The sequence below is a fragment of the Sarcophilus harrisii genome, chromosome 2, assembly GCF_902635505.1.
Source record: "Sarcophilus harrisii chromosome 2, mSarHar1.11, whole genome shotgun sequence".
Lineage (NCBI taxonomy): Eukaryota > Metazoa > Chordata > Mammalia > Dasyuromorphia > Dasyuridae > Sarcophilus > Sarcophilus harrisii.
The window spans coordinates 373,317,527-373,331,847 of NC_045427.1; the positions used below are offsets into that span (position 1 = coordinate 373,317,527).

A 14,321-nucleotide genomic window follows, 5' to 3' on the forward strand; every position below is an offset into this window, starting at 1 on the left:
GTCTTTTAAAAATATATATTGCTTAAAGTTCTGACTATACTTGATACATTTATTTTACTTATGAATTTTGAAATAATATATATCTGATAGAAACTTTTGAATGGTTGACATCAATATGTATTTCTTTTTCTTATAACAGGAGCATGAATCTGAAGGTGGAAGAACTCCTTTAATGAAAGCTGCCAGAGCTGGTCATTTGTGTACAGTACAGTTTCTTATTAGCAAAGGTAAAACATTAAGTGATTGTTTTTAAAATTCTACATGATAGCTGTGAATTTTGCTCTTTATTGTCCTTAATCAAGATAGTTTCTAAAACCTGGAAATTTATTCCATATATAGCCTTTTTTTTTTTCTAAAAATGGCTATGGTCAATTCATTTTGCATGTAAATTTTATGCCAGTTATAAGAAATTGCATCTACAAGGTTCAGTATCATTTATACAAAAGCTACATTGTCCTATCACAAAAAATTTTGAGATAATCAAAATTGTCTCTCTGGGTCTTCATTGAAGAAGACATCTGGTAAGAGCCAAAGCAGCACTCTGTCAGCAGCTCCTGCTGTAGCCAGGCAGAATGGTAAAGTTGCTTGTAGTCTCCTTCTCTAACAGCTTCTAAATCTTTACTACTTAATAGTGGAATTCATTTAATAAGGATAGTAAATCGGTATTCTATATAAATGTACCTAAAGGATTAGTGTTCTAATAAGAATAACACTGCCTTAATAAATAATGCTTCCTATCAAATAATAGGTCTGAAATTAGCATGCTTACATTTAGAAACATAAGATTATTGTTTTTAATTCTGCTGTTACTTAAAGAAACACTAAAAATAGTATTTCTTATGTTTCTGTGAACATTTTAATCTAGGATATGTTGTCTTGCTAGAAATTTGTAATGAAAAGCTTGTAGAGTAAAAGGAAAGTAAAAGTGTTACAGGAACACATATATTTATTTTTAGGTACCTTATAGATGAGACACAGCTGTTTTTTCCAGTCAAAAACAAAGCAATATTTAAAGAGCCTACAAAGATATTATTTACTAAATGATTCTAACACATTTTTACTTTTTATTTTACTCTCCTTTATTTTCTCTTTAATTATACAGACTATTCAACAACTCAGTTTAAATGAATATAAAAGTAACTTTTTAGTATTTGGAGTTAAAAAAAATTTTATAGTCACCAGAGTAGTTAAATTATTTATTGTGAAGGATTACATATCTCTTTATTTTTTTTTTTTTCTGTTCTTGCTCCTATAATTCCTATTGCTTGTTTCCTGTAACTTGCTGCTGAGGTTTAATTAAATCTTTATTATTTTAGTAGCAACTAAAAATATTTTCTAAACATTTGGAGAACTCTCAACAAAAATGCCACTTTAATACACAGGATTGAGCTCTACTGATTCAGTTTAACAAATCCTCAGTCTTTTATGTTTTCAATTTTAAGAATGTTTCTTTCTCTAAGCAGTCATGATTTATTGTTTCATTTCAAAATGTGATTTTCCTTGAATCATATTTGCTTCTTGTTTCTTTATATCTTGTTTTTTTATTCATGTAGGTGCTAATGTGAATAGAGCTACAGCTAATAATGACCACACAGTTGTATCACTGGCATGTGCAGGAGGCCATCTAGCAGTTGTTGAACTACTCCTGGCCCATGGGGCTGACCCTACTCATCGACTCAAGGTATTTTATTTTAGATTTATATGGGTTTAGGAACTCAGATACTTAATAAATTTTTTCAGAATAATAAATTAATCCTAATCTAATGCTTGATTGAGAAGTCCTACTTCTAAAGTCTATGATTTTGAGATGATGAATCTATGACAGATACCTTTATTAATTCTTGATCTTCAGATTTTGGCTTATGAACACACACTAAATTAATTTTATTAATAATTCTCTTCTTAGGATGGCTCAACAATGCTTATTGAAGCTGCAAAAGGTGGTCATACCAATGTTGTTTCTTATTTGCTTGATTATCCAAACAACATTCTCTCTGTTCCTGCCACAGATATGTCTCAGCTTACCCCACCTTCTCAGGATCAATCTCAGGTAAATTATAAAAGGAAGTGTAATTGAGAATATAGATAATTAATAATATTAATTTATTTTATTTTGAGAATAACTACTATGTTTTTACTTGTGTTGAAATACACATGACCATAAAGTCTCTGACTCATTGTCTTGGTGTTTTGTTCAATAGAAAGGATATTACTCTCATTCTTTCTAAGCACTTAAAATATTTGAAGCATTAACATTTTTTGGTTTGTTTCTCAACCTCTTTTTTTCCCCAAGACAAAATTCTTTGGGGGGAAATATAAATGTTGGAGAAAATCTTTATTCTGAGTGCTACTTCAAAGATAATGGCAATCAAATATATTCTTAATTTGGGAAGTTTGTCATATTGAAGTCAGTTTTCCTGATTTGTATCAGCAATTTGACCACATCTAAATCCCAAAGTGTCTGGAAAAAAGCTTTTTCCATTAACAACTAGGAAATGTGTCCTTTCTTAAATACATCTTCTTCAAAAATATTAGTTATCTAGTTTGGTTATCCAATAAGTATAATTATCTCAATTATACTAAAAACACCATTAAAATAGTTTTCAACATATATTTAAGGGCTATTTAAAAATGGAAGATAACATACAGAAATAATGAATCATTGACTGTTTTATACAAAGATTTTTTTAATATGAAATATCAAAAATGAGAAAAATTTTAAATTATCTGGATAGAAATTGGTCCAAGGGTAAGTTAAGCAATGAATTTAGGACATGTTCCTAACTGAAAATTGAATCAGCTAAGTTTCACAGGGGTATGAAGTATTGGGGAAAGGGTATCAAATGGTTTTTATTTCATAGGGAATTAGAATGCTTTGTGGCATCTGAAGCCTATAATAGAGGATTAAGGATTTATACTTATGAACCATTTTACAATCTTTTTCTTAGTTTTGGTTTCATTAAAGCATTTCTAGAATAAATCAATATAATACCCTTTAAGAAACCATTCCTCTTTTGAAGTTCATATCTTAAAGAAATAAAAATTTAATAATGTGGAATGTTATGGATGTAAGTGAACTGAACTTAAAATGAAGAAGATTCCCGATGTAAATTGTGAACGTAAATAATTTTGTAGTACTATATTATCCAAACTGAGATGAGTTTTTTCTGAGTTGACTTTTTAGGTTCCACGTGTACCAGTGCATGCACTTGCCATGGTTGTACCTCCCCAAGAACCTGACAGAGCTCCTCAAGATAGCTCTCCAACAGTCTTGGGAGTACAGAAAGGTTAGTATTTGAAATTTTTCTCAGAAATCATAAAATTTTATCATATCATGAACAACTTTAAGAAGCTGAAATCATGCTTTAATATTATTTGGTATTCAGCATTAAGAGAAAGCTTGATATGGTGAATAAAGAACCTAAAAGTCTGGAAGACCTGAATTCTAGTCCTTTCTTTATTATTAGCTGTGACCCTGGGCAAATCATTTAATCTTTTAATGCCCCATTGAAAACTCTAATACCCTTCATTTTTTTCTTGGTATAAGGAGTTTCTTTCTCTTTAGCTTTCTACATTAATGGAATAACACCCTTGGACACAAATGAGAAAAAGAAAAGGTAGAAATTAAAGTAGTAGAGAGTAGAGGGAAAAAAACTAATGTCAAGAAAAGTAGCTTTGTTTAATATATATAACTACCAAGCTTATTTGGATGTTTAGTACAAGAGAATTAAACTATTCTCAGTTGATTATACTAAAATTTGTTAAGTATTTTTTTCTTCATTTAATTTTTGTTTATTCAGTTATGTAGTATAATGAAAGAAATATGCACTTTTGATCTTGCACATTCTTAATATTATGAATGTGAATTCACTTTGGCAAATAAGAAGTTTGAGATTTACTTTCTTTTGCAAGATTGAAATAATGAAGCAGCTTCCATTAATATGTAAACCTAAAGGTTTGACTATGAAAAAATAGATTGATATATCCAATTAAATTAAAAGAGAATGGGATTCTGTATACTATTTAAAGGACACATACTTATGGGCTCAGACTTTTACTTGCTTTCTGTAGTGGTTTGCTTTATTATATGTATACATTTAAACTTTTCAATATTCATCTGTAAATGTGTTTTATGTACTTTGTTATAAGGGAGAACCTTTCTCTGTAGAGGAGAACTTTTGAAAGGTAGCAGTAATGTAAAACAGAAAGGAAAAGAGCATTAGCAAAAACATAAAACATCAGCAAAAACATTTTTTAAATGTCGTGAGGTTTTTCTGCCAAGCTTTTCTGAAATAGAAAAAAGTGGTTATAGTATAGGATATTCTAAACTAGAAAAAAATTGTAATCTTGCTTCAGAATATTTCAGATATAGTTTAAAATGTGAAATCATTTAAGTTTTATGAGCAGATCTTAACATTAATGATACCCTAAATTCTCAAGCAGAAAAATAGATATTGGGAGACTTCTAGTAACAAAGAAAGTTATTTTCATGTGGATTTTAGCAACTAGAATTAAGAACTTAACAAAAATTCAACATAGCTTCTCTGTATTTGAGAGGATACTATTTTTTAAAACCTCTTTCCATTAAATTTTAGCCTTTCTACTTGAAAACTGCAGTAATAAAAATTTTCAGGAAATAATTTTTTTTATCCTACTGATAAATATATTTTAGAAATACAGATTAAATATATTCAAGAGAATTCATTGCTAGTTGATTCTTTAGAATATTTACATTGAAATTCCTCTGTTTTTTAACTACTTAACACATGGTATAAAGGAAAGAATAGTACATTTGGAGTTAAAGTATCACTAAATTAAAATCCTGGCTTTATAATATGTTTGTCCTTGAACAAGATACTTTATATCTCAAGGCTTCAGTTTCCTCATAGAGGAAAAGGATTTTGAACTAAATAATTTTTAGTTCTCTCTAGTCTAAATCTGTGTGAAAGAATAGGGTAATTCTATGAATATTCATAAGCTAGGGCAACCATTGCTATATATGTGTCTACAGGGAACAGAAACATTACAGTGAAATACAAATAAGTGAAAAGTAATCCTAAATACGTTCAGAAATGAATACAAAACAACCTTAAGACATTTTAAATGTAAAATTTTGACTCTACTGTTGAAAATATAGTTTTTCAAAAACTCATGACAAACAGATAACCTGATTTTTGCTAGGTCATTGAATCACTTCTTTTGAATAGGAAAGGACCCCTGCTTAATTGAATGAAAGTAAAATAGTCTTCCTTGTAAACCACTAAGCCAGAAAAAGTCAGTTGTTTTAGTCCTTGTGTCCAAGAGTAGATTCAAGCATAATAATAAATACTTAAGCAAAACAAAATTTCTTTTGGCATTACTTTGCAGTGATCCTGTTACATTCATTCTTGTAAATGAATCTCAAGAAAATGTACTACCAAAAGAAATCATATGATAGAAAATATATGGTGATAATAATGTGCACTTTCAGAAAAACTAGCTCTATTATATAGACTTAATGATTAGAGATTTACAATATTTTTTTCTCACTTAGTAAAATCCTTTATCTCAGGTTTCTGTATTTGTAATATCTTCTATGTTTATTACCTGTTTCTAGAGTGTCTGAAAGGAAGTTAACTTCATATAATGGAATAGCTCTTTTGTCCATTCTCTCCCCCCCCCCCCCCCCCCCCCCCCCCCCCCCCCCCCCCCCCCCCCAATTTTATTCAAGTTGATAAATTCCTTGTGTTTATCTCATCTTTCAAGATCCTCTTTCTGCCCTTTTCTTTCAGGACTCATGCTTTCAAATAATACTTTTCATATTTTCTTTATCCAGCAATCTGATGAGCTTTAGTATTATCCATGAAATTTATTCCCTTTCTCACTGTTCTTTCACAGATAGTTCATGTTCATTCTACTTTTTTTCCCCTTTCTAGTTTAATCATTTTTTATTCCTTTTCTACCTAAATATTTAGGCCCTAATAATTCAGCATTTTGTCACAGCCAGACTCAACAGTACTATTTAAACGTGAACAGCTATCTGAGAATGATGCGTTTGTTTTTACAGTTAGTTTTATGACCCAACTCACACTAAGAGGATTACCATACTCTCCCTTAGAAAGACTCAGTAAGATTGTTAAAAGGGTATTGCTGAATTCTCTATAGTACTTTTTGCCTTCCAAATCCTAATAGTCATATTCTTTGGCATTAACTTTTATCTATGAATGAAATTTACTTCTTTCTTTCTCTTTTCCTGTTAATAGAAAAGTGTGGAACAAAGTTAACTCTTATCCATTGCAAGTATTTCTGCTTTTAGAACTAACTGCTTATTTCAAAGCATAAGAATAGTATTTGGCTTTCTCATTTAAAATGTGTGTTTTGTGTGTTTATTTTAAAAATGCAACTCTGTGCGTGTGTGTGTGTGTGTAAAGAAGGGGAGTAATGTAAAGTTTAAGGCTAAGAGTCTGGCATTTATTGGGTGGTAGAACAGGACCAAGTGAAATCATTGCCATAAACATAAAATATTTAAAATTTAAGACATTTTTACCTTATATACACGTATGAGTGTGGAGAGTAAATCATCAACTAGGACAACCATTGCTATTGAGTAAAGCATGTGTATACTGGGAACAGAAACATCAGAGTGAAATACAAATAAGTGAAAGTAGTCCTAAGTATGTTCAGAAATGAATACACGAGAACTTTAGGATATTTTAAAAGTAAAATAATGACTCTACTGTTGAAAATGCAGTTTTTAAAAAACTGATTACAAACAGATAATCTGATTTTTGCTGGGCCATTGAATCATTTCTTTTGAATAAGAAAGGACCACTGCTGAACTGAAGAAAATAAAATAATCTTCCTAGAATGTTCTTTGTAAATGACTAAGCAAGCCACAGAAAGTGAATTGTCTTAGTCCTAATGTCCAAGGATAGATTCAAGCATAATAATAATACTTAAGCAAAACAGTTTCTTTTTTAGCATTACTTTAAAATTTTGAAATCGGTAAAGAGATGAGATTATCAACCTATTTATTTCTGACTTTTGTTCTTAGGAAATTAAGGTATCCAAATATAATTCCAAGCTAATTCAAACTGTCACCTAAGATTTACAGCTCTTTAAATTAGCAGTAAATATTAATTATTTGTGAATGACTTGGGATAATAAAAAAGCAAACTTAAAAGTTTTTGTTAGCTAAACCTATATTATAAAAAGGTTTTCTCTTTCAAACATATTTCCCCAAAACCAGAACCAAATTCTAGTGTTCTTAATCTGCCTGAATTTCTTAATTTATTCTTGACAAAGTATATCTCAAACCTATGGACTTTTTCTCCAGTAGGGACAATAGAGTAAGAGTCTAATGACAGACTTTAAATTTGTCTCCCGAACCAATCTAAATAAATATGTAGAGGGTCATCACCAAAACATGGCCACGAGGTAGTAATTTTTATTTGGCCACAGCAACTCAAGAAGGAACAGCTTATCAAAACACAAAGGGTTTACAGGCTTTTTAAGTAGGAGTGCTCTCACCATTGACATCATGGGTACTTTGAAGTTTGAAAATAAAAAAATAAATGATAGGAGTAAGATAGACATATAAATATAGAAAATAAACCAGGAGAAAACAACGTAAAGGAGAGAAGCATTGGGAAAAATTACCAACATTGATTCTACCCTAAACTGCATTTTCAGGTGGTATTACTTTCATTGTATTACAAACTCATACAGGAAGAGTATATTTATTTGCAATTAACAAAATATATGCCAGAATTGAGGCTCTCTGTTTTTGCCAAGAAGACGCCTATGTCCCTTCATTTAGTCTCTTTCCCTGGAAAATAGATGTTTATATTGCAACATATAGTTAATGATTCTGTCTTTATAGAAATCACATTATCTCTTCCTAATCGGTAACTGCATTTTATGTCCAGGGTAGAAAAGATTTGAATTGGCAGTAATTTCTGGTCAAAGCTGTGATATTTGGTTTCGGCATACTTACACAGATGTTTTCATTAAATGCACATTAAACAATAGCTAAAAACAACAAATTGCACCTATTCCTTTACAGTGGGTTGAGCTAACACTTCTCACTGACTTCCAAAAAAAGTCTAATTTCAAAATCTTTTTTGGGAAGAAAGTTGTTCGTTAGTTAGATGGCAAATATAATCATACTACCAATAACTATTATGAAAATATTGCTAGTATCTGCTGCAATTTTTTCTCGTTATCTACCATTTTCATGGGTAATTTTGGGAAGATACATTAAATCTGCAATGTTGCTACACTCATTGAAATAATAGTACCAGTCCACATTTGAAAGGAGCTACTTTGATTTCATCGCTTATACCTTAAGTTAAATTTATCCCTTGCTTTTTCTTGTATTGTGTACATAGTTCTAATCATTTACATAGGTCAATTTTAATTATGTTTTATTCTAAGTTTCTTAAATGAATTTGCATTAGCAAGATTAGCAGTGACATTCTGATCTGTCATTAATCCCCAGAGTTCTAAAACACCAAATGGAAAATCACATCAGAACTACCAGTCTTTCCACCATCCCTAATTTGTAAAGTAGAATAATATAATGACACAGAATTATTTTAGAGATTCCTGGAGGAATACTCATTCTTTGAAGAATTTCCAGATTCACTAACTGATGTAAATGCCTTATGCAAACTAAGTTTGTCTTAAATTTGCTCCTTTTCAACTGTATTTGTCACTTCCCTGAACTTTCATAATCCAAATAGGTACATGGGGCACAGCTAGGTGGCACAGAGCACCAGCCCTGAAGTCAGGAGGACCTGAGTTCAAATCCGGTCTCACATAATTTACACTTCCTAGCTGTGTGATCCTGGGCAAGTCACTTAACCCCAGTTGCCTTAGGAGGAAAAAATAGTACTATAAACAAATATGTTAAATCATATATATGTTTCTGTGGAATCTTAGAGTAGTAATTATTGTAAAGATTGTTGTTCAAGAAAGTTTCCTTTATTGCTGTGTTCATCTGATAATCCAAAATTTAATGCAGAGTAATGTTTTTTTTGAAAGTTATTTTTAATTTAAAATTAAGCTTATTAAAAACTTGTTATGATGTGTTAGGAAAGTAGGACTGGGACTGTCAAAAACGAAGAACTAGATTACCAGGGACAAAGTGTTAAATAACTTTCTTACACATGATCAGCAGGTGAACTGGGCATAGTACTGGAATTTCTTTTTTAAGAAAATGGTTGAATTTTCACTTCTTTTCTTCAGAAAGCTCATCACCCTATTATCATTCAAGGTGTGTTAATACCTCCTCCATAGCCTTATATTTTTGTTTGGACCTAATAACTGTTGTGTGGTTTGAATATATATTGCTTCTAAATTTTTACTTTTTAAAGTAACTATATTACTTAAGTGATTGCATACTAACCCCAATCCAAATGAACCAGTGGTTCTCAAAGTATGGTCTAGAGAATCCTGGGGATTTCTGAAACCCTTTTAGAGAGTCTACAAATTCAAAAATAGTTTTTATTTCCAATATGGTAAATGTCTATAAATATAATCCAGATAAACAAAAACTCTTTGGAGAGATCCTCAATAATTTTTAATAGGATAAAGATACTGAAAACAGCAGTTTGAGAACCATTGAAATGAACCATCAACTATTTTTGGCCAATCTTTTCTAAAACCAGATTGTTTTAATTCACTTCCAAAATAGTTTTTTGATTTGCATTATAAATCTAAAGTTTATTTTTTTCTATTCTGTATTTAAATGGTAGGATTTTAAATTTTTTAGCAGCTAAATAGAAAAAGAAGAAAGGAAGGAGAAAGTTTTGAGGAACTGACCTAATTTTTTAAAAAACAACTAATACTCAAATCATCAAATTTAATTTATTTTAATAATCATTTATAAACCACGTAGTTATAGGAATGTTATCTGGCTTTGTCATAACCAGAACACCAGTAATTCTCTTTCAAAATGAGTTTGTTTTCTATCCAAAATAATAAGATTTCATCCTTTTGAAATGATTTTCTTTTGATTGTCCTTTAAATACTGAGTTGAATGGTTGTGGTATTTGTAATATCTAAAATCAAGAAAGCAGCAGTAAGAAAATCTTAAATATTAGAAAAATCAGCAAGAATAAAGCATGAAAAATTATGATCACAATATGCTTTATCTTTAACAAGAAAAAAATGGGCAGTTATCCAGAGCTTTGCCCATAGAGAAATATTTCTTTTATTATCTCTTTTTATTAGAGAACAGTTAATGCTGTTTTAAAAGATTTAGCAGATTTGCTAAGCCTATTAGATAAATTTCTAAGATAGGACTGATAATTTGGTGCTCTTTGAATCCATTCTAATAAATTTAGTCTTAAGATTTCCTTAATTCAAAATGATTGTTGCTTAAGACATTAAGAATTAAAATTCAGAGCTCAAAATTGGTCACATGACAGTTTGCAGTGTATTGCACATGAGCATAGATGTCTTTTTAATGCTAACATGACTTTTTTGACATACATTCTACAGCATTAATAATAAGAGATTCTGTGGGGTGGTCTGGGAAGGGGTGGCTAATTTTTTTTAGCATGGCACTTTTTCAAACATTTTTCATGTGCTTAGGTACATCCAAGCAGAAGTCAAGTTCCCTGCAGGTAGCAGATCAGGATCTACTGCCATCTTTTCACCCCTACCAACCTTTGGAATGCATAGTAGAGGAGACTGAAGGCAAGCTGAATGAACTGGGACAAAGGATTAGTGCTATTGAAAAAGCACAGCTGAAATCATTGGAGTTAATTCAAGGTGAACCTCTGAACAAAGATAAGATAGAAGAACTTAAAAAGAACCGAGAAGAACAAGTCCAGAAGAAAAAGAAAATACTGAAGGAACTGCAGAAAGTAGAAAGGCAGTTGCAAATGAAAACACAACAGCAGTTTACCAAAGAATACTTGGAGACCAAAGGTCAGACAGACACATCACTAACTCAGCAACAGTGTCCTCACCGAGGTGTCTTTCCAGAAGGGGAAGGAGATGATAGTATCCCAGAGGATAATTTTTCAGTGTTACCTCAGGTTGATGCAGTCTTAGTTAAGGAGGAAGAGGATGATAATGAGCAACAGTCTCCACCACCTGCAGAACAAATTGATTTTGTCCCTGTCCAGCCTTTACCATCTTCACAATGTAACTTTTCTGGTGACTTAGGTTATAATGGGACAGATTCTCTTGAACTTCAGAAAGCTTTAGGTAATCAGCAGAATGTAGAACAACAACAGATTGCTGGACATGGGCAGGGACTGTTAGTTCAAGAACCAGATGGACTAATGGTTGCAACTCCAGCACAGACGCTTACCGACACTCTTGATGACCTGATAGCAGGTGGGTTAAGAAATATATATATATATCTATATTTATATATATGTAAAAATATAAAAAAATTTTTTTGCTTTAACTTGTGTGCTCAGCTTCTTTACACACACCCTCCAAAAATACAAATCTTGATGTTTTTCAATTTGGAAATATGTTCTGTATGATTATTCATTTACTTGTGTGTTTTTGGAAGGGAATGTTATTTAAGCTTAATAGCACTAAAACACAGGATTTTCTTTTTTCCCCCCTGTTCTTTTGTCACTTTGCAAAAATGAAGAAATAAACATTGCTAAGTTCCTTTATTGGAGAACTGGTATATCAACAACTTTAATAACTTTCTCATCTATTTGTATGATTATCTTCACATGGAATGAGACATGTTATTAATTTTTTAAAGGACTCTTCCATAGTCCTTGTGGAAATTGTCATATGTTTATCTATGATTTTACTACACTATTTATTTTTTATGCTTGGAATCCATAATATAAGAAGAGTTATCATAGAGTGATGGGATGAGTCTACACCTGCTTTAACTAGTTTGATGAAAATACCCTAAAACTTATATGAAAAGGCTGGCAATCTACAGTTATGTTTTTTGTTTAATCATTATCTGGAAAAGTTTTAACTGTAAGCAAATTAGACAAATTTACTTTGCTTTTCATTGTCTTCCTAACAGAAGGGGAAACAGGACAATTAATTTCTTCCTTTCCTAAAAATAGTTAAAGGATCATCTTGAAAGAACCTTTGTCTGAAATAGTTAACATGACTTTTGGTAGGTAAAGGGAAAATTCAGAAATTAATACCCAGATTAAATCATCAGAAGCATGCCAGATCTTGGTAACTGGATCCAATACTTTCCCCTTTCTGTTATTTATTGCCTTCTTCTCATACCTCCCATTCCTCAATTCTATTTTTCCTTTCTATTTCCTTCTTTGTGAGATCAACCCTTTTAAATCGAATAGCATTACCAAAATGTGATTCTTTAAATTACAAGTTTTTCACTTTGAACATTAATAAATGGCAAGCAGTTATGTTTAGGATGGTCTGTAGTGTTTTCTTATGATACCTTGAGTTTTGTGTATCATCCTGCAAAAGAGGAATATCTTTATTTTTAAAAGGTAATTTAAAAAACACTTAAAAGTCTTCCAATCATTGTAGTTTATGGATTATGACCCCTCAGCCTTTAATTGTTGTATGGATTCAAACCACCTCTAAATCTGTTGTAAATTTTCATGGTGAATATAAATAAATCTCACTGTTAGTTTTGAAATGTCATTTGGACAAAAATAAATCTTGGACTGTGAATGAAACATGATAAAAATAAAACTTTGGTGACTTGCATAATACTTCTAAAACTGTGGATTCCACAGTTAGCATTACTTAAAGAACTATGGTTTCCTAGATATAGGTACTCCCCTCATTCACAAAGATCATAACGGCTCTTTAAGCCTTCATAGATAGTTTTTCTGATTTACTATATTTGAAAAATCAATCACTTTAAATAACCATCTTACAATTAATCTCTGATGTTAACTAGGCTTGTCTTTGGGTGACTAAATTATCTGGACACCTCTGAAAGAAAGCAGGGTTGGAAAGGGGTGGAGGAGTGGATGAAGAGACAAAAGAGAGATTAAGAGGAAAAGAATGGATTTTCTTAGGTTAGATGTAGTGGAAAAGTACTGGATTCAAAGTCAGAAGAATTAGGTTAGAATTCTGGTTCTTTTTTTTTTTTTTCCCCAACTATTTGTGTGAGCCTGATTAAATAAATTGACCTCTCTAGACTCCCTTTTCCTCTTCTAAAAAGTGAGGTTAGGCAAGATGATTTCAGAAATCTTTTCTAGAGTTTTATGATTTTTAAATGACCTTAGTGCTTAGCTCACATTTTAAATATCCCACATCACTAGTTAGTCAATTGTTTGCATTGTGGAAAAATTTCTAAAAGAGCATGTTAAGTCATCCAATTGACGTTAGCATTTTGGAGTGTTTTAAAAATTGAGATCTGTTTTAAATTCTAGGTGAACAAATTTTTTTTTTTTTTTGGTATGATGAATTGCAGAATTAATAATCATTTTAAATGTAGGTTTACCAATATTTTAATTTTTATACATAGGCAATTATTTCAATCATTTTATTAAAAATAAATTGATGTAGTCATAATTTGAGATCTGACTTATCTGTATCAGCTTTACAATAAAGTATTATTAACACTAGTTTTGTAACATCTGCAAGTAATTTTTAAAATTAACTTCATATTAAAAATCAAATTATTGTAGTATATAACAAAATCATTAAATTTTTCTTCCTTAAGGAACAGAAATTTGAATGCAGCATGGCATAATAGCTAGAAAACTGTCCTCTGAATCAGGCAGTACTTAAGTTCTAATCTTGGTTCTGTTACTCTGGGCAAGGCACTTAGTCTTAATGCCAAGGCAACTCTTAAGATATAATTGTAAAACAGTTATGCCTCTGCATTAGTGGAAGAAGTTTCTTCCCTACATCAATGAAATCACAAGTCCTGTCCCAAACTGAACTTAAGTACTTCAAGTTGAAAACATTACTTTACCAATAGTTTAACGTGTTCTGAAATTTTGTAATTGTAGTGGGAAAAAATTGAAGTCAACAAGAAAGGTAATGTTAGGAATCCTCTCACTTTGGTATCTCAATTTTTTCAACCCAAAATTTTTTTAATGTGCAAAACAAGCAACTTAAAGGACTCAATAACTTAAAAACTTTTAATTCCCAATTATAAATTATCCCTCATTGTCATCAGTATAACAAATACCACTTTCTTAAGTTGATCTTTCTATTTGTACTATGCTGCAATTCATTGATTAGTTTTTCTCAAAGAAGCATTTAGATGGTAAATTCTGAATGCTAATTATTACAAAACAGTAATAACTGACCATTAATATAGTGCTTTAAATACATTCTCATTTGATCAACTGATATGAAAAACTAAAGGTAAAAACACCCATTTTAAAAGGAAAATGATAATGTAT

The 14,321-nt window shown here is 30.8% G+C and overlaps 1 protein-coding gene across 9 annotated transcripts in view; it reads left to right on the forward strand.

The window, feature by feature from the left end:
* Positions 1 to 14,321, forward strand: part of LOC100933962 (ankyrin repeat and KH domain-containing protein 1) — a 134,404-nt gene that overhangs the window by 80,248 nt on the left and 39,835 nt on the right. For 7 of the 9 annotated variants that reach the window (XM_031953392.1, XM_031953393.1, XM_031953391.1 and 4 more), the window contains 5 exons: positions 140 to 227; positions 1,554 to 1,681; positions 1,907 to 2,050; positions 3,185 to 3,287; positions 10,579 to 11,331. In XM_031953392.1, coding sequence (XP_031809252.1) covers positions 140 to 227; positions 1,554 to 1,681; positions 1,907 to 2,050; positions 3,185 to 3,287; positions 10,579 to 11,331 — 1,216 coding nt within the window. The remainder of the gene's footprint in view (positions 1 to 139; positions 228 to 1,553; positions 1,682 to 1,906; positions 2,051 to 3,184; positions 3,288 to 10,578; positions 11,332 to 14,321) is intronic. The other 2 variants (XM_031953397.1, XM_031953398.1) reach the window with 1 other exon arrangement.